The sequence below is a fragment of the Mustela nivalis genome (genome assembly GCF_964662115.1).
Source record: "Mustela nivalis genome assembly, chromosome: 18".
Classification (NCBI taxonomy): domain Eukaryota; kingdom Metazoa; phylum Chordata; class Mammalia; order Carnivora; family Mustelidae; genus Mustela; species Mustela nivalis.
In genome coordinates, this window is record NC_139037.1 from 47,582,235 (window position 1) to 47,603,221 (window position 20,987).

At 45.9% G+C, this 20,987-nt stretch overlaps 1 protein-coding gene across 2 annotated transcripts; it reads right to left on the bottom strand.

Moving 5' to 3' along the window:
• Positions 1-5,233: 5,233 nt before the first annotated feature.
• On the bottom strand, positions 5,234-16,255 carry LOC309852595 (uncharacterized protein). Of its 2 annotated transcripts, XM_082709556.1 has the most exons (5): positions 15,923-16,255; positions 13,982-14,023; positions 13,735-13,841; positions 10,800-10,926; positions 5,234-9,221 (listed from the first exon to the last, which is right to left on the bottom strand). In XM_082709556.1, the coding sequence occupies exons 3-5, from the start codon at positions 13,783-13,785 to the stop codon at positions 7,681-7,683; spliced, it is 1,719 nt and encodes a 572-aa protein (XP_082565682.1). In that variant the 5' UTR covers positions 13,786-13,841; positions 13,982-14,023; positions 15,923-16,255; the 3' UTR covers positions 5,234-7,680. The 2 variants fall into 2 exon arrangements, with proteins under 2 accessions (XP_082565682.1, XP_082565681.1); XM_082709555.1 differs by lacking the exon at positions 13,735-13,841 and having other exon boundaries at positions 15,923-16,253.
• Between the last annotated feature and the right edge of the window lie 4,732 nt (positions 16,256-20,987).

Sequence of the window (20,987 nt, forward strand, 5' to 3'; positions counted from 1 at the left end):
CTTGAAAAAGGCATGGAAGATATTGGAGAAACCCTGTCTGGAGAAATAAAAGAACTAAAATCTAACCAAGTTCAAATAAAAAAAAGCTATTAATGAAGTGCAATAAAAAATGGAGGCTCTTACTTCTAGGATAAATGAGGCAGAAGAGGGAATTAGTGATATAGAAGAACAAATGACAGGGAATAAAGAAGCTGAACAAAAGAGAGACAAACAACTACTGGACCATGAGGGGAGAATTCGAGAGATAAGTGATACCATAAGATGAAACAATATTAGAATAATTGGGATTCCGGAAGAAGAAGAAAGAGAAAGGGGGGCAGAAGGTATATTGGAGAAAATTATTGTACAGAATTTCCCTAATATGGCAAAGGGAACAAGCATCAAAATCCAGGAGGTGCAGAGAAACCCCCTCAAAATCAATAAGAACAGGTCCACACCCCATCATCTAATAGTAAAATTTACAAGTCTTAGCGACAAAGAGAAAATCCTGAGAGCAGCCTTGGGAAAGAAGTCTGTAACATACAATGGTAAAAATATTAGATTGACAGCAGACTTATCCACAGAGACCTGGCAGGCCAGAAAGAACTGGCATGATATATTCAGAGCACTAAACGAGAAAAACATGCAGCCAAGAATACTATATCCAGCTAGGCTATCATTGAAAATAGAAGGAGAGATAAAACAGCTTCCAGGACAAACAAAAACTAAAAGAATTTGTAAACACCAAACCATCTCTACAGGAAATATTGAAAGGGGTCCTCTAAGCAAAGAGAGAGCCTAAAAGTAGTAGATCAGAAAGGAACAGAGACAATATACAGTAATAGTCACCTTACAGGCAATACAATGGCACTAAATTCATATCTCTCAATAGTTACCCTGAATGTAAATGGGCTAAATGCCCCAATCAAAAGACACAGTGTATCAGAATGGATAAAAAAAAAAAACCATCAATATGCTGTCTAAAATTTATATGGAACCAGAAAAGACCTCGAATAGCCAGAGAAATATTGAAAAAGAAAGCCAAAGTTGGTGGCATCACAATTCCAGACTTTAAGCTCTATTACAAAGCTGTCATCATCAAGACAGTATGGTACTGGCATAAAAACAGACACATAGATCAATGGAACAGAATAGAGAGCCCAGAAATAGACCCTCAATTCTATGGTCAACTAATCTTCAACAAAGCAGGAAATAATGTCCAATGGGAAAAAGACAGTCTCTTCAACAAATGGTGTTGGGAAAATTGGACAGCCACATGCAGAAAAATGAAACGGGACCATTTCCTTACACCACACATGAAAATAGACTAAAATGGATGAAGGACCTCAATGTGAGAAAGGAATTCATCAAAATCCTTGAGGAGAACACAGGCAGCAATGTCTTCAACCTCAGCCGCAGCAGCTTCTTCCTAGGAACATTGCCAAAGGCAAGGGAAGCAAGGGCAAAAATGAACTATTGGGACTTCATCAAAATCAAAAGCGTATGCACAGCAAAGGGAACAGTTAACAAAACCAAAAGACAACTGACAGAATGGGAGAGGATATTTGCAAACAACATATAAGATAAAGGGCTAGTATCCAAAATCTATAAAGAGCCTATCAAACTCAACATCCAAAGAACAAATAATCCAATCAAGAAATGGGCAGAGGACATGAACAGACACTTCTGCAAAGACATCCAGATGGCCAACAGATACATGAAAAAGTGCTCCACATCACTCAGCATCAGGGAAATACAAATCAAAACCACAATGAGATCCCACCTCACACGAGTCAGAATGGCTAAAATTAGCAAGTCAGGAAACAATAGATATTGGTGAGAATGCAGAGAAAGGAAAACCCTCCTACACTGTTGGTGGGAATGCAAGCTGGTGCAGCCACTCTGGAAAACAGCATGAAGTTTCCTCAAAAAGTTGAAAATAGAGCTACCCTATGACCCAGTAATTGCACTACTGGGTATTTACCCTAAAGATACAAATGTGATCCAAAGGGGCACGTGCACCAAATGTTTATAGCAGCAATGTCCACAATAGCCCAACTATGGAAAGAACCTAGTTGTCCATCAACAGATGAATGGATAAAGACGACGAGGGGTGTGTTTGTGTGTGTGTATGTGTGTATATATTCATATATATATAGATATATATATGTGTAATATAGATATATATATGAATACACACACACACAGACCTATATTCCTATACACACACACACACACACACAATGCAGCCATCAAAAGAGATCTTGCCATTTGCAATGACGTGGATGGAACTAGAGGGTATTATGCTTAGCGAAATAAGTCAATCGGAGAAAGACAACTATCATATGATCTCCCTGATATGAGGAAGGGGAGATGCAACATGTGGGGTTTGGGGGTAGGAAAAGAATAAATGAAACAAGATGGGATTGGGAGGGAGACAAACCATAAGAGACTCAATCTCACAAAACAAACTGAGGGCTGCTGGGGGAAGGGGGGTAGGGTGGTGGGGTGATGGACATTGGGGAGGATATGTGCTATGATGAGTGCTGTGAAGTGTGAAAACCTGGCGATCCACAGACCTGTACCTCTGGGGCTAATAATACATTATATGTTAATAAAAAATTAAATTAAGTAAAAGCAATATAGCAACTCCTTCTTTTAGTGTCTACATGGTGTGTTCTTCTCCGTCCTTTTAATCTATTTAAATGCATCTTTTTATTTATTTATTTGTACCTTTATATTTAAATTGGGCTTCTTGGGCACCTGGGTGGCTCAATGGGTTAAAGTCTCTGCCTTCAGCTCAGGTCATGATCTCAGGGTCCTAGGATCTAGCCCCGCATCGGGCTCTCTGCTCAGCAGGGAGCCTGCTTCCCCCTCTGTCTCTGCCTGCCTCTCTGCCAACTTGTGATCTCTGTCTGACAAATAAAATCTTAAAAATAAAGTGGGCTTCTTGTAAACAACATATACTTGGGTCTTGTGTTTTGATGCACTCTAACAATCTTTCTTCAGATTGCATTTAGACATTCAAAGTAATTGATGATATAGTTGGATTACTAATCTTGCACAGTGGTTATCATTTTTTGTTACCCTTGTAATTTGTTCCTATTGTTGTCCTCAACCCTTTTCCTTCCTTTTGTAGTTTGAGCATTTTATGGATTCCATTTACTCTCCTTTTCAATGTAACAGTTATTTTTTTACTTTGTTTACTCATTACTGTATAGGTTACAGTACGTATCTACAGCTAACCCAAATCCACTTTCAAATAACACTACCATTTCACAGGTAGTGTGGGTACCTTAATATAACAAAATAATACTGATTCCTCTGTCTCTCCCTTGTGTCGTTGCTGTTATTCATTATATGTGTGTGTGTGTGTGTGTATCCACACACATATATACTTAAGTACATTATTGCTATTTATTTTTTGGACGAACTAATGTGTTAGATCAGTTGTAATGTGTTAGATCAACTGTAATGTGTTAGATCAGTTAAGAATAAGACAAATGTTAATTTGCCTTCATTTATTCCTTTTCTGATGCTTGCTTTCTTTCTTTATAGATCTGAGCTCCTGAGCTATGTCGTTTTCCTTTTCTCTACAGAACTTTTTATATATATATATTTTTGCAGGGCAGGTCTACTAGCAACAAATTCTATCCATTTTTGTTTTTCTGAGAAATCCTTTATTTCTCCTTCACTTTTGAAAGGATAATTTCACAGGGTATAGAATTCTAGGTTGGTAGGGTTCTTATCTCAACATTTTAAATATTGCCCTCCACTCATCTTGCTTGCATGGTTTCTGAAAAGTTGGATGTCATTACATTTACTCTTTTACAGGTGAAGTGTTTCCTTCCTCTGACTTCTTTCAGGATTTTTTTCTTCCATCTGTGATTATCTGTAGTTTGAAAATGATACGCCTAGGTGTAGTTTTTTCTTTTAGCATCTTTCCTGCTTGGTGTTCTCTGAGCTTCTTGGAGTGGTACCTGAATGTTTAAATTTGACTTCCTTTGGGGGAAATTCTCAGTCACTATTGTTTCAAAACTTTCTTCTGTTCCTCTCTTTCATTTCCTTCTGGTATTATTATTTATGTTACATAGTTTCAGTTGTTACATAGTCCTTGGATATTCTTTTTTTTTTTTTAGTATTTTCTGTATGTTTGCTTTTCAGTTTTGACCATTTCTACTTAAATACCCTCAAGCTCATTTCTTTTCTGTCATGTCTGTCTAGTCTACCAACAAGCCCATTAAAGGCATTTTTCATTTTTGTTAGTGCTTTTGACGCTACCCCCCACCCCCCGGCGATTTTCAATCACTTTGTTTACATTACCAATCTGTTCTTCCTGTCTAACAGAGCCCTTAGCATCTTAATGACAATTGTTTTAAATTCCTGGTCTGACAATTCCAACATCCCTGCCTTGTGTGTCTGGTTCTGATGCTCTGTTTCTTCAAATTTTGATTTTAGCCTTTTTAGTATGTATTGTAACTTTTTCTTAACACTTGGGACAGGGTGCACTGGTAAAATGAACTGCTATAAATAGAAGTTTTGCAATGTGGTGGTAACTGGTGTCATGAGAGGAAACATACTATAGGACTAGAATTAGGTCTCTTTCAGTAAGACTTTGCTTCTGGCCTATGAATTTCATACATTTTCCCCAGTTCCAGCACCCTAAGTAGGACAAGATGGCTAGAGTGGTCTGGATTTGGGTATTTCTGAGGCTCTGAAAAATCCCCAGCTGATTCTTCCAAGAGCAGTCCTGTTAAGAACAGAATGTCCAGATATTTTTCAAAATGGCTCCTTTGTCCCTCTCCCTGCACACGAGTGTTTTTCTCTGATATTCAGTGTGAGGAAAATTCCCAGATGTGTGTTGATTTAGGTTCTCCTACCACAGCACTGGGGTTCATGGAGGAGGGCGGAGGGTCAGCTCCTGGGTTTCCTTCATTCTCTGTTCCTGTTGGACTAATCTGGAGAACAGGAGTTTATCTTGCCACCTCACTTGTCTTATAGACTAAGAAGAGTTGTTGATCTTCCATTATTTTCAGCTTTTTACTTGTCAGGATCGAATGGTAATTTCCAGCTTCTTACATGCTAGAACACAAAAGTCCCTGTCTTCTCATATCTTGTTCTAGTCTCTAACTCGTTTCTTACTAAGAATTTAGAATGTGCATGTCTATAATTATCTAAAACTAGGATCATTTCAATATTTTAATATCTTCTCAATCACCCAATCTTAAAATTTTGACTAATGAGCTTTATGAAGTTTTTTTTTAAACTTCAATTTATTTACATTCTAGATAGTTAACATATACATTAAGATTTTTTTCAGGTATAGAACTTAGTGATTCATGAAACAGAAAGTGTTAAATGTAAATATAAATATAATTTTTTCATTAAATATTTTGTGCATGTTGAGATTTGACAAATATAATCAGGGAGTGGAATCGGGAATTGTTTCCCATGTCTCACTCTCCAACTGTTTTCTTTCCATTTCTTATTCTATAATGCTTGTTGCTGCACTTTCTAAATTTCTCAATGAGCCACCTGGTTTGAAGATTACATGACAAAAAGATGACCTCATGCAAGAAGAAATCCTACCAGCAGAATGTCAACACTTCGATTCCCAGCCTGTTGGCCCATCCTGCAGATTTTCTACTTGCCAAGCCATCACAAAAGCTTTAGAGAAGTCTTTAAAAAAACACATATTCCCTTCTCTCTCTACACATACACCCTGATGGTTGTTTCTCTGAGGAACCTGATATACCACAGAACTGAACACTTAGCAATAACAAGTTGATAAACTATGTGTGTTTTATACAATAACAAATGTTTTTTTTTAATACTGTAAGAATTTTTATGATACAGACATAGCTTAAAAACACTGGTAGAAAAAAGGCCAAACAAGAATTTTCTAGAAAGGTGGTTCAGATGGTTCAAAAACTTTTGAAAATGAATTAATATGAAACTGAACTTAAATTTACTTTAAACTTCACTTTCCCATTTTTTTTTTAAGATTTATTTATTTATTTGACAGAGACACAGCAAGAGAGGGAATACAAGCAGGACGAGTGGGAGAGGGAGAAGCAGGTTTCCTGCTGAGCAGGGAGCCTAATGCAAGGCTCAATCCCAGGATCCTTGGATCATGACCTGAGCGGAAGGCAAGCACTGAATGATTGAGCCCCACAGGCGCCCCTTACCCTCCCATTCTAAACAACTCTTTCACTCAGTGATGATCACCTTTGTTGTATAGACAATGTGGCTCTAACATATGCCACAGAGCCTTGCTTGTTATTGAATGCCACGCTTTTGCACACACAACATGGATAATACTAAAAATACATATATGCACTTAGTGAAAACAACTATTTAGGAGTTAACTGTTGGATACCCTTTATATAAAATTCTAGCAAATGCAAACTGAAGTGCCACCCAGGGCTGGCAAGTGGGTAGGGCTGGGAGAGAGAATAGAAATGGGGCTAATGGAAACTACAGGGCCTATGGATCAGTCATGGTGACTCCAGTGATGCTCCCACTGTGCACACATATAAGAAAATATAGTTTGGGGCACCTGGGTGGCTCAGTGGGTTAAAGCCGCTGCCTTCGGCTCAGGTCATGATCTCGGGGTCCTGGGATCGAGTCCCACATCGGGCTCTCTGCTCAGCAGGGAGCCTGCTTCTCTCTCTCTCTCTCTGCCTGCCTCTCCATCTACTTGTGATCTCTCTCTGTCAAATAAATAAATAAAATCTTAAAAAAAAAAAAAGAATATATAGTTTGCACTTTTAATAAATGTAGTTTATGTCAATACCTCCATAAAGCTGTTTAGAAATAAAGATTCCATATAAAATCTGGATCTCCTCTTCCTCTGGAAATCATATAACATCTGGCAAAGTTGTACTGACTCCATCAACACCCTTCCCTGTATCTTAGGTTTGTTAACTCTGATCCCTTCTCAAAACAGAAGGAAATGCTCAGAGAAGGAAATGCTGGATAAATGGAGAAATCCAGCCAAGAAAAACAAGCCAGTCTCAAAAAGACCAATACTGTCTGATTCCACTGACATATAGTATATGGAGCAGTCAAGTTCACAGAGACGGGGTGTAAAACCACAGCTGCCGGGGGTGGTCAGGAGGGGAAGGAGGAGCTGCTCCATGGATACAGTTTCAGTTTTGCCAGATGAAGGGAATTCTGGAAATTAGTTGCATAAATATGTGAATTTTTGAAACTACTAAACTGTGCGATTCAAAGACAGGGTAAACTGCTACATGCACTTTGCCCCAACATAAATGTGAAATGAAGTGTCTTTCAGCAGGACAGGTCAGAGCAGATATTTGGCTGAAGTCTTTCCCCCTCTGCAATGCTCTTTGGCGCACTGTGAACTTCTTGGTGAGGAACAAGGTTGGAGTTTGAGATGAACAAAGGCCTCTGTCTGCTGCACAAATAGGGTCTTTTTCCATCGTGAATTCTCTGATGTGTAATGAGGCTGGAGTTGTGCTAAGGCTACGCACTGACGGCCCTCAGAAGGTCTTCTTCCCATGACCTCTTGATGCCTAATGAGTGGCAAGCTGTACCAAAACCATGCTGCATATCCGCTGTCCTCGTAAGGCGCTCCTCCGGGTACGGAGTTTAGAGTAGTGCCTAAAGCTTCACTCTATTCTCCGCACTCCTGAGTTTGCCAATGGAATTCTCTAGTCAGTGGCTTCAAGTTGTATCTCAAGATTTCCCCATATTTAAAGTGCTCACAGACCTGTTTTCACTGTGGATTTTCTGGTGATGAACGAGGTGGGACTTTCTAATGAAGGCCTTCTGACATTTGCTGCACTCATAGGGCCTTTCCCCAGTGTGGATTTTCTGATGCTCGACAAGTATATGCTTGTGGCTGAAGGCTTTCCCACATTCGCTGCACTCGTAAGGCCTCTCTCCAGTGTGATTTCTCCAATGTTTAATGAGATTGGAGTTATACCGGAAGAATTTCCCGCAGACACTGCACTCATAAGGCCTTTCTCCGGTGTGAACTCTCTTATGTCTAATGAGTCTGCAGTGGTACCTAAAGGATTTCCCGCATTCGCTGCACTCATAAGGCCTCTCTCCAGTGTGACTCTGCCAATGCTTAATGAGCTTGGACTTGTACCTAAAGAATTCGCCACATAAGCTGCACTCATAGGGCCTTTCTCCAGTGTGAACTCTCTGATGTCTAATGAGTGTGGAGGTATACCTAAAGAATTTCCCACACTCACTGCACTCATAAGGCCTTTCTCCAGTGTGAACTCTCTGATGTTTAATGAGTGTGGAATTGTACCTAAAGAATTTTCCACATTCACTGCACTCATAAGGCTTTTCTGCAGTGTGAACTCTCTGGTGTCTAATGAATGTGGAGCTGTACCTGAAAAATTTCCCACATTCGCTGCATTCATAAGGCCTTTCTCCAGTATGAACTCTCTCATGTCGTATCAATCGATAGTTGTACCTAAAGAATTTTCCACATTCTCTGCATTCGTAAGGCCTTTCTCCATCGTGGATTCTCTGATGTTTCACGAAGTTGGCGTTGTACTTAAAGAACTCCCCACATTTGCTACACTCATAAGGGCTTAATCCAGTGTGAACTCTCTGGTGACTAATGAGTGTGGAGTTGTACCTAAAGAGTTTCCCACATTCATTGCACTTAAAAGGCCTTTCTCCGGTGTGAATTTTCTGGTGCTGAACAAGGTGAAACTTTCTAATGAAGGCCATCCCACATTTGCTGCATTCATAAGGTCTTACTCCAGTGTGGATCTTCTGGTGCTTGGCAAGGACCTGTTTTTGGCTGAAGGCTTTCCCACACTCAGTGCACTTGTAATCATTTTGTCCAGCTTCAAAGGTCTCCCCATGCTCAGTGTCCCTGTCTGGTTTCAGCGCATGGTGAGGGGTCAGGTGCTGGAGAAGGCCTTTGCTGCATGTGAAGCTACTCCCTGCCACGCGAATGCTGTCGTTCACTGGAAAGGAAGGACTCCCCTCATCCCTTCTGGAAAATCTGTCTTCAATCTGCTTCTTTTGGTGCTGGTGCAGGTCTGCCCCATGAACAGATAACTTTTGGTCAGGGTTCATTCCACCATGTTCAGCCAAGCGCAAAAGGTCTTTCCAGAGTAGGCCACACATCTCCCAGGGCTGGGACTTCTGGGTGGGTGGGCCTGGAGTTAAAGTCCTGACCTGTGACCCTCCTATAGGATCACCTTGCTCTGAAGGGGACTCCTCGTCCTGGGCTCCGTGCCAGCAACCTGTAAGCAGAGAAATGCTGGTAAATTGCCCCCTGACTTTGGTGAGAGGTGGCGGCCCCATGGGGAATATCTGTCAGACACACCCACGGAGGAGACCACGGGAACAGGGAAAGGAAGGCCTGTGGTGCAGAGCTCAGCCTGGCAAGCCCCCGTGATGGGAGAGCCCTGACTCTGGGGAAGGACACAAGGGAGGGTCCTGTCTTAGTCCATCTGGGTTGACACAACAAAATCCCACAGACTGGGAGGCTTACAAACGACAGAAATTTATTTCTCACAGTCCTGGAGGCTGGAATTCCGAGATCAGGGTGCCAGCACGGCCAGGTGAGGGCCCTCTTCCAGGCTGCCAACTTCTCACCATGTCCTCACCCAGCAGAAGGGGCTAGGGGGCTCTGTGGAGTCTCCTTTACAAGAGCACTAATCCCATTTGTGGGAGCTCTGCCTTCACGACCTAAGCACGCCTCGAAGGCACCATCTCCCAGCACCATCACACTGGGAATGAGGTTGCAACATATGCATTGGTGGTGGGTGGTAGGGCACAAACACTCAAGACAGAGCAGATGCCGTGCAGGGAGGAGACGCAGGGTTTTCGAGTCCCTGCTGTGCAAAGGGCCATAGCTGCTGGTGACCAGTGAGCCTGGTGCAGAAAACTAAACAGACCTAGAAATAATGAACCACGTGGACACACTGCAACTCCAGAACTACTTAAGGGTATGTGTGGACCAGTCCATATCCTCGGTATAGCTCAGACGTTGGTGAACCCTGCCCAGGGAGCAGTGACACAGTCAGGGGCCAAGGCCTGCAGGTGTTGGATTGTGCTAGGAGGAGGATTCAAATTCAGAGTAGACATGAAAGTGGAGAAAAAGGTGGAAATGAGGTGTGGCCCCTGACCTTGGCTTCAATCAGCGGTGAACAAAGGACAGATCCCCAACTCTGACACACCCTTCAACCGTTCCCTCGCACTAGGGCCACACACTTTTGAGTGTCTCTTGCCACTGACACAGTAATATCCACATGGTAGGTACTACTGATGTGACACCTGAGACAGGCCAGTCCTAGATGAAAGAAAGGAAAAGGCAAGGCCAGCGTGACCCCGAGCAACCCAACACAGGATATCCAACATCTTAAAATTACAAGAACTTCGCAGGAGAGGCTATAGAAACAACCCAGTGTACCCCCAAATCAGTAATTAGGTTGATGCCTGAAATTTCTGGCACAGGGAGAACCCAAGAAATGTCAGCAAGAGGAAAAGGGAAAGCCCGGGGCATTATAGTTCCATGCATCTAGACATGGTGACCCAACCAGGGACAAGGGCGGTCTGAGGGATCTCCGAGACAAACTTGAACATCTCTGACTTCTGAGCCCGATCCTGCAAGTGCTCCAAGCAGCAGGGACGGGACTGCATCAGGAGAGTGGGTGCAGGGTGCATGGCCCAGGCCTGGCACCAGTAACACAGATGCCAGGAAACCGCGACAGGAAGTAGTATCCACAGTCTCGTTGTGGAAAGGCAGAGCTGCCTCTCAACCAAAGGGGAAGAGTAGAGCCCAGTTCGGGACGTGGCAGGGGCGGTGCAGGCCTTACCCACGGAGGACAGAAGTGCACAGGTCTCCAGCATCACGGCGTGGTACAGAAAACGCTGAGCTTCATCAAGGAGGCCCCACTCTTCCTGGGAGAAACAGATGGCCACGTCCTCCAAGACCACACGGCTCTGCCGAAGTTGGAACATCTGGTTCACAAGCAGCTTCCTTTGTGAACTGTGCCTCTTGCATTCTCTAGTTAGCTATTCGCCATCCGCTAATCATACACTAAACAAACAGCCAGATGTGCTTCTCCATCTCCCTTGTAATTCGTAGCCCACACTGAACTTGTACCCCAAGCCACACTTGCCCTGCCCAAAATCAAGCAGGACTGGGTACCAGACAGCCAGGGATGCCCCTTCTACCCCACTTAGAGGGAAATTACAGAAAATAGTCGTCACCAAGCTTCTCACCCCACTCTTCCGGCATTTCTCCCAGAAAGCTCAATAAAGGCTCTGACCTTAGGCGTCCCTCTGCTGGCATATATGCCTCCTAACCAAGTCGGGCACTTGGCCACATGGCCCTGTACCTGATGTGCTCCCAACCCCTGAGAAACAGAGTAAGAACCTCCTTTCAGTATCATTGGTCTCCATGTCATCACTCATCCACCTCCATAAATTAAACTCCCGTGGGTGCAAATATGGGATACACTTCTCTCCAGGCCTTTATGTCCTTCCCGCACATATTCCCCGCCCCCGCTTGTCCTCCTCCCTGACTTCCCAGTGCAGAAGAGTTACCAGCTGCTGGTGGCACTGGTGCCTACTCTCGCCTCATTCCCACTGACCAGTTGAGTCCAGAAGGTGGTGTAAAACATGAGGAGCGAGGGGGCAGAAGAACATCATCTAGGTAAAGGGCCCAACAGCCAGTTGCCCTGGGGGTCCCCCCGGTCTTGTCTGAGAGGTGAGACTCAGACACTCAAGTCAAACTTGGACTTGTCCCTCTCCCTTGAGCACCCCGAGCTAACCACTCACACTCTGCCTCACCTGCATGTTGGTCGCTGGACTCAGCCCCTCTACACAACCCTGACTCCTCCACAGTGACAACTCCAGACACCCCCGGCCCATACCACAGGCATCTCCTTCACGAACTAATAGGCAAACACATCCCGGATCTAATTCAGCCCCGGCCCTGCCCCTGAACAACGAAGTCCTCAAGGCACCCAGCACCAGGTCCAGCCCCAAGCCTGGTTTGAAGGTCTCCCTATCGGGCCTGGCTTCCGGCGTCACCACCAGCCACCTGCCCGTGTGAGGACATCACACACTCTCAGCCCTTCCCCACTTCTGTATCACACCAGCTGTCCCCTAAGCAGTTAGAACCTTCCTCTCTCATCTGAAGGCCAGGCACCCGCAACTCCCCACGCCCACTCCACATGAGGTCCAGCACGACGTCAGGCTGGCCGGCTTCCCCTGCAACATCTGTGCAGGTGCAGTCCAGTCTCAGAAGACTTTCTCACTCCTACATCCACTGTCTTTTTCTCTCTCCCCGTGTCCCTCTCTCTCTCTTGCGCGCACACACACACACTCAGCTTCCTCAGCTTTGTGATGCCCCACCACCAACCAGGTGCCCAATCAAGACATGGCAGCTGAGTGGCTCAGTCAGTTAAGCATCTGACTCTTGGTTTCAGCTCAGGTCATGATCTCATGGGTCATGGGATGGAGGCCCTCGCTGGGCTATGCACTCAGCAGGGAGTCAGTCGGTCTGGGATTCTCTCTCCCTCTGCCCCTCCCTGCACTCAGGCACTCTCTCTCTCTCTCAAACAAATCAATCAATCTTTTTTTTTTTTTTTTAAGATTTTACTTATTTATTCAACAAAGAGATCACAAGTAGGCAGAGAGGCAGGCAGAGAGAGGGGGGAAGCAGACTCCCCGCTGAGCAGACAGCCCAATGCAGGGCTCAATCCCAGGACCCTGAGATCATGACCTGAGCCGAAGGCAGAGGCTTTAGCCCACTGAGCCACCCAGGCGCCCCCAATCAATCTTTTAAAAACAAACAAACAAAAAACCCCAGTACTCAGGCCCTTCATTCTCACTCATGCTCTTCAAATGGCGTCACCCCCATAACCTAGAGATGCTCCCTCCTCAATCTGACCCACAGCTTCCACCCAGCCCAGAACCCAGCCACCGTGCTGTGGTTGTCCCCAGCTTGACTCTATCCCCCAAACTCTGTGTTCAGGTGCCTACTTGAGGGGCACCAGGGGGTTCAGTTGGTTAAGCATCTGCCTTCATCTCAGGATATGATCCCAGGGTCCTAGGATGGAGCCCTGTGTCGGGCTCCCTGCTCAGTGCAGAGTCAGCTTCTCTCTCCCCCCTCCACATGCTCACTCTCGCTCAAATAAATATAATCTTTAAAAAGAACATAAAGCACCTACCTGACACCTTTCCTTGGAATTTCTGGGACTTCTGTGACAGACAGAAACTGACTCTTCACGTTCCCCTTGCAAATTCCTACCACGGACTTCCTCCGTTTTAGTTCAAGCATCCATCCTTTCTAACGAGGCCAAAAGCTGGGGGCATCCCTGACTCTTCCCACTAGCCCACTTCCTCATCAACCCGAGTCTCCACATCTCAAAATATGAGGAGTGCTGTTTAACACACATTCAAAAACCAACGGCTCCTTTACATGCATGGCCACTGGTCCTGGGCAGCCGCTGCCACATCGCTTACCTGGACTGCCGCCAGCATTTCACTTACAATCCCCTCCCTGCCCATCTGTCTTCCCCTCTGCAGCCAAAGGGAATTTGTTAAAATCTCCGACACAACACCTTCTCTTCTGTTTCAAACCTTCCCTACTTCCCAGCAACCACAGATTAGAGGTCCAGAGCCCCAGCTGTCACTCAAGGTCTGACACCTGTGCACCCCAGTCAAGCCCAACCTGGCTCCCCATTCTCACCAGCTATAAAAGAGACCTGCGGTTTCCTGAACATCCCAGCTAAGTCTCACCTCCAAGCGTGTGAACATTCTGAATCCTGCGGCCAGGGTTGAGTGCCGCATCTTACATCACGGGTTAGAAACGGGAACTGCTCTGCATGTAATCTAAATACATGATCCTGGACTCGGAGAAAGCACATGGTACTCAGACTTAAGAGAGTGAGAAGGGTAAGAGAAGCTTCAGGACACTATCACTCTCTGAGGGTACATATATCAGTGACAACCACGATGGCTGAAAGGAGGGACCCCCTCCACTCACCTGCACAGGGTCCATAAGCATTTCTGCCACCACCGCTGGACCCTATGGGAGGGAGGAGATCATGAGAAATGAGTAACCATGGAAGGATGAGCTGGACCACCACTTCTCCTGCCCTGCCCTGGAGCAGAGTGATCTCAGCCTGGTGGCCCAAGTCCAGCTCCTCCAGAAAATGGCTGCTTTTATCAGCAGGGTGACAACTGTTCCTGTCCAGAGGATCAATACTTTTGTACACATTTGCAGTGCAAATGAAGTACTAGGGTTTTGAAATTTGAGGTCTTCGTTTTTACCACTTTCTAAGATTTCAGAAGATATCATACATAGGGGCACCTGGGTGGCTCAGTGGGTTGGGCCTCTGCCTTCGGCTCGGGTCATGATCTCAGGGTCCTGGGATCGAGCCCCACATCAGGCTCTCTGCTTGGCAGGGAGCCTGCTTCCCCTTCTCTCTCTGCCTACTTATGATCTCTCTCTGTGCCAAATAAATAAAATCTTAAAAAAAAAAAGATATCATACATAAAATTTTACACTGTAAACAACAGGTAACTTAATGTCAAATCAATTATTAAGTGTTTGTATAAATTTAACTTGCAGAATGAGTTTGTTTGTCTACTTCTGCGTACATATTTAAAATAATATTGATTAATGAGTACTTAAGTCAATGCATTTTGTTACATGTTTTTAAGGTAACGAGTTGTAGGAAAAGGCTGAGCAGAGGGACACGCTCATAGTCCATACAGCAACAAAACCCGCCTGTTACATAATCCTCAGGGAGCTTGTTGGAGGCCCTTAACTGGACAGCAGCTCATCAGTCTTGCCCTGAGGGGTGAGGAAGCAGTCCCCTGTCTGGGACCCTGAGGCTCCATCAGCCTGGCTGACCTTTACTTTGTTCCGTTGGGAGTGGTCCTGAGGGTCAGCTGAGCCGCAAGCACACAGTCAACACTAGCACATAACACCAGCTCCACCCGAGGGAAGTTCCTCACCCCAACACCTCCCTTCCTAAAGACACGGGGACAGACCTCTCCTACAGCACATCTGCTCTTTTTACAAGGAAGCGTCAGGGATGCGGACAACTGCCTCCCATGCCTGCCCACAAACTCTCAGCCTCTGCCTCCCTCACCATCTAGAATCACCTTACGCCTCGCTCCTTGATCTTGCCTTCAGGCCCTGCTCTGCCGCAGTGCACGCCCTCTGCATCCTTGACAGGACAACCCCGCCTGTCCTCCAGACCGTTACCTGCAAGTACTCATGAGTATCTCCATCCGCGGTATCCCAGCATTGGCGAGTCCAAAACCAAACTCAGGATCTCCCGCCTCCTGCTCCCTGGACTCGCTCCCCCACCCCCACCCCCACCCTTTAGATGTTCAGGCCAAGAAGCCTGGACATGGCCCTTCGCTCGCTACCTCTGCTCACAGGTGTGGGTGATGCGGCCCGAAACCCTGTAGGTTCCGTTGTGGACTCCACGCAGGATCTCATCGCATCTCCTGCCAACGCCGCCGCCCTGGCCCAGCAGCCATCAGAACTGCCCCCGGGGGCGGGGGGCTGCAGTGTTTCCTCCGCTGTCTCTGCTCCGTCCCCATCCTGCGCTCCCCTGCCTTAAATTTGTGACTCTGCGCAGGGCCCTCTCCTATCCCCGCCCTTCCGACCTTCCGCGGACCCGGCTGCCCACGCCGCCACTGCAGGCGGCACTCCGCCTCGCCCTCCGCTCCCCGCACCCGCTAGAGGCCCGCCTCCCCCCACCCCGCGGCCCCGACTCAGGAGCACCTGCCGGGCCCTCCCCCGCCACGCCCCACCGCACCGACGGAGCCGGGACCGTACGCCGGGACGCCCTCTGCTCCCACCCCGCGGGCCCGGCTGCGGGGAGCTGCGCGGGCGCCCCTCCATCCGGCTGCTAGCGCTCGGGGCGGGGGGGCGGGCGGCTGGCGGGCCGGGGGTCGCAGCACCCACCTGAGCCGGCTTCATCGGCCCGGCCTCCGCCAACGACCGGCGGGAAGGGCGGGGAGCGGCTGACGGCCGGGCGGAGACAGGAGAGCCTCGTAGCGGCCTCCGCGACGGGGACGACGCCGCTCCCCTCGTTCTCCCGCCCCGTCACCTCCGCAACCGCCAAACGCCTTGGAAGCTTTGAATCCCCGAGACTGAGAGTAACCAACTGACACAGAGTCGGAACGCCGGAAGTCCCGCCTCCCGGCGCGCACGCATGCAGGCGTCGCGCTCTCAAGGCTTCATTGGCTCAGCCGCCGCCGCCGCCGCGCCCCGCAGACTTCTGGGTATCGTAGTTTCCGCTACCGTCGTCACCCTCCTCTCTTAGCCAAAGGTCCCCTCTCCTACCGTCGCGGATTAAGCACGTGAGGCCTCGTCTGGGCCTCTGGGAAATGGAGTCCCGTGGCCCCCAACGGGGCGGGGTCTCGCCCGCTCTTAAAGGGGACCTACAGGATATCTTGGAGAGCAGGCTGGGAAGTCACAGACCGGTGGGGCGCGGTTGCTTCGTGTGCTAAGAAGCACGGGAAGCGCCCCAAGGCCACACGTCCGAAGGGACGCACCGTATCCGGGCACCACGTCCACTCACAGCTGTCTGCGACCTTGTCCCTTTTCAAATACAATCTCTGGAGTCCGTTTTAACCAGCGGTCCGTTTGGACCAGGACGGGAAGAAAAGGCTTCCGACGGAGCTGTGGAGGGGAGACGGGGGCGGGACGACCGGCCCGAAGGAGGTGGAAAGGGTGACGCTGTGCTTCTGATTCCCGGAAAACGTCCTTCCAGCACGCAGAACCACTCAGTGACTGAAACCCCGAGAGTACTGTTTCCTCAAATGCCACGACTCCATAGCCGAACTGTCAATTCCTCCAAGGACTGGAAATCTAGGGCGCCTGGGAGGCTCAGTCATTAAGCGGCTGTCTTCGGCTCAGGTCATGATCCCGGGGTCCTGGGTCCTCCCAGGCTAAGCGGGGAGCCTGCTTCTCCCTCTCTCTCTGCCTTGCCCCTTCCCCTGCTTCTGAGAGCGCGCGCTCTCTCTCTCTCTCTCTGACAAAATTAAAAAAAAAAAAAAAAAAAAAGAAGTTATCAAACTCAACACCCAGAGAACAGACGTCTCTCCAAAGACACACAAATGGCCAACAGGTATATGAGAAAATGCTCATGGTCCCTAATCATCAGGGAAGTGCAAATCAAGACCACAATGAGACATCACCTCACACCCAACAGGAGAACTATTATCCAAAAACCAGAACATGAGTCTTGCCAATGATGTGAGAAACTGGACCCCTTTCACACTGTCGGTGGGAATGCAAAATCGTAGAGGGCTATGGAGCACACCATGGACGTTCCTCAAAAAAACTGGAAATAGAACTGCCACACGATGCAGTAATTCCATTTCCAAGCACACACACAAAAGGACCTGAAAGAGATATTAGCAAGTCCACGTCCACTGCGACACGATTCACGATAGCTAAGATGTGGAGACAAACTGAATGCCCATCAACAGGTGAATGGATGAAAACACAATATACACAAATAACAAAAATATTACTCAGTTTTTTAAAAGGAAGTTTTGCAATACGTGACAACATGATAGACCCTGAGGAGATGATGCCAAGTGAAATAAGCCAGACACAGTATAAAGACGAGTATTGCATGACTCCACTTAGGTGAGGAGGAATCTAGTCAAATTCATAAGAGTGGAATGATGGTGACAGGAGCTAGAGGGAGGGGGAAATGAGAAGTTACTAACCAACAGGCATAAAGTTTCAGTTAGGTAATACAAAATGTTATTTTAATCATTTTCTTTGCTGTTAAAGGAAATCCGACATTTCTCATGTTTAACTGTTAGTATACACTGGTTTTTTACCTGTTGGAAAACGTCACCAAAAAGATAAGACCACCAGTTGACCTGTGAGTTAGACCCCGGGCACTTCACGGCTCCTCACCCCCTCACTGTCCTTGGAATGTGGGTCCTGCTTGTCTTTCTCCCTCCCAGAGACTGCTCCGAGGACACAGCCTTGAGATCATGATGTGGTGTTGAGAACACCTGCACAATGTATGGGACTGAACCCAGTTAAGGCCTCTTCATAAACTTCTCAGATTTGACACACGGTGCAGGGATCCATTCGTCTTGTTGCTGCCCCAGACAAGCCTCATACTACATTCCCTTTGCTTATTAAAACAGCCACCTACCAATCTGGACTGGCCTCTTTCTTTGGTCTCTCCCTACCCTCTGCATACAGGAGTTGGTTTTATTTTTTATTTTTTTAAAAGGGTTTTTATTTATTTATTTGACAAAGAGAGATCACAAGTAGGTAGAGAGGCAGGCATAGAAAGAGAGAGGAGGAAGCAGGCTGGCTGCTATGTAGAGAGCTCAATGGGGCTCGATCCCAGGACCCTGGGATAATGACCTGAGCCAAAGGCAGAGGCTTTAACCCACTGAGCCACCCAGGTGCCCCCAGGAGCTGGTTTTAGACTACACTTGGGAAAGCTCCTGAGAGAAGTGTGAACTTGACTACTCATCATTTTCTTTTTTTTTTTTTAAAGATTTTATTTATTTATTGACAGAGATCACAAGTAGGCAGAGAAGCAGGCAGAGAGGGGGGGGGGGAAGCAGGCTCCCTGGGGAGCAGAGAGCCCGATGCAGGACTCGATCCCACCCTGTGATCATGACCTGAGCCGAAGGCAGAGGTTTAACCCACTGAGCCACCCAGGGGCCCCTACTCATCATTTTCAATATTGAGTGAACAATTGCATACCACCCAAATACCTTTGGAAGGGTAAAGCCAACTCTTCAGAACACTCACCACAAACTGACACATGCATTTTGGCATTTGCTATTCAGTACACATGAAAACAGCATAAACTCCTTGCCTTCTCATTTTGTTGTTTCCTTTGCTGTACAGAAACTTTTTAGTTTGATGTAGTCCCACCCATTTCCTGTGCTTTGGTGTTAATTAAAAATTCTTTTCAATACCAATGTCAGGGAACTTTCCCTTTATGTTTTCTTCTAGCTTTACTGTTTCAGGTCTAATGTCTAAGTCTTTAATTCATCTTTTTCGGGGGAGAGAATGAATGAGAAAGAAAGAAAGTATGAGAGGCAAGAGATCAGAGGGAGAAGCAGACTCCCCACCAAGCAGGGAGCCTGGGACTTGATCCCAGGACTCCAGAATCATGTCCTGAACTGAAGGCCATCGCTGAACCAACTGAGCCACCCAGGTGCCCCCTTTAATTCATCTTTAGTTGATTTTGTCTATGGTGTAAAATATGGGTCCAATTTAATTCTTTTGCATGTGGATATCCAGTTTTTCCAACACTATGTATTAAAAAGACTATCCTTTCCCCCATTGTATATTCCTGATTCCTTTGTCAAAAATTAGCTGCCTTTATATGTGTGGGTTTATTTCCAAGCTCTCTCTTTTTTCCCATTGGTCTTTGTGTCTGTTTTGACGCCAGTACTGTACTAGTTTCATTAGTACAACTTTGTAGTGTAGCTTGAAGACAGAAAGTTTGATACCTCCAGCTTTGTTTCCCTTGTTCAAGATTGAGTTATTCAGTGTCTTTTGTGGTTCCATATAAATTTTAGATTTTTTTTCTATTTCTGTGAAAAGTGTCATTGGAATTTTGACAAGGATTGCATTCAAATATCTGTAGATTATTTTGGGTAGAACAGACATTTTAACATTATTAATTATTCTAATCAATGAAAAATGTAATATCTTCACATTTATTTGTATCTTTGATTTTTTTCATCAATGTTCTATAGCTTTAAGTGTTCAGATCTTTCCCTTCTTTCCTTACATGTATTCTGAACTAATCTTTTTGTCACTGTTATCAAGCAGATTGTTTTATTTATTTTTAAAGATTTATTTATTTATTTATTTGACAGAGAGAAATCACAAGTAGATGGAGAGGCAGGCAGAGAGAGAGAGAGAGGGAAGCAGGCTCCCTGCCGAGCAGAGAGCCCAATGCGGGACTCGACCCCAGACCGAGATCATGACCTGAGCCGAAGGCAACGGCTTAATCCACTGAGCCACCCAGGCGCCCAAGCAGATTGTTTATTAATGTCTTTTCCAGAAAGCTAGTGTGTAGAAATGCAAAACTGATTTTTGTGTATTGATTTTATATTCTGAAATTTCACTGAATCGATTTACTAATTTTTACAGTTTCTTTTGGTACAACCTTTCACGTTTTCAACATGTAAGATCTGCAGACAGACATTACTTCTCCCTTTCCATTTTGGAGGCCTTTCAGTTCTTTTTCTCACCCAGTTGCTCTGGCTAGGACTTCCAGTACTATGTTGAATGAAAGTGGAGAGAATGGGCACCCTTATTCATAATCTTAGAGGAAAAGATTTTGGCTTTTCAACGTTGAGTATGATGTTAGCTATGTGCTTTTTGATATGTCTCTTATTATGCTAACGTATACCCCTCTACTTGTTACCAACTTTTTATCATAAAAGGATGTGGAAATTTGTCAAATGCTCTTTCTGCATTTATTTGAGATGATCACATGATTTTTATCCTGTTAATGTGGAGTATTACATTTATTCTTTTGCATAAGCTGAGTCATTCTTGCAGCCCAGGGAAAAAGCCGATTTCATCATAGTGTAAAACTTTTAAGGTGCCGCTGAATGTGGTTTGCTAGCATTTCTTCGAGGACTTTTGCATTTATGTTCACCAGTTTCCAAATATTTAAAATTCAGAGAAAGTTCTGCCTGCACTGTTGAAATGCTATATTGTACACCCAAAACTAGTACAACACTGTATGTTAACGACACTGGAATTAAGATATTCAAAAACTGAAAATAAAAAAAAGAAGAAGTTCTGTCTGGAAGTGGAAGATGGAAGTGAGTGTTATCAGCAGGACTGGTGTGGGAGGGCTTTATTCTTGCCAGGTTCAACCATACACAAGGGGCAAAAACTAAGGCCTGAACTCAACTGTGGAGTTAATTTTAGAAAATATCCTTTGAACCTCTGGGCATGAGTCCAAGGCATTTGCTGAAACCTCGGCATCAGTTTTGCCTCAACTTACCAT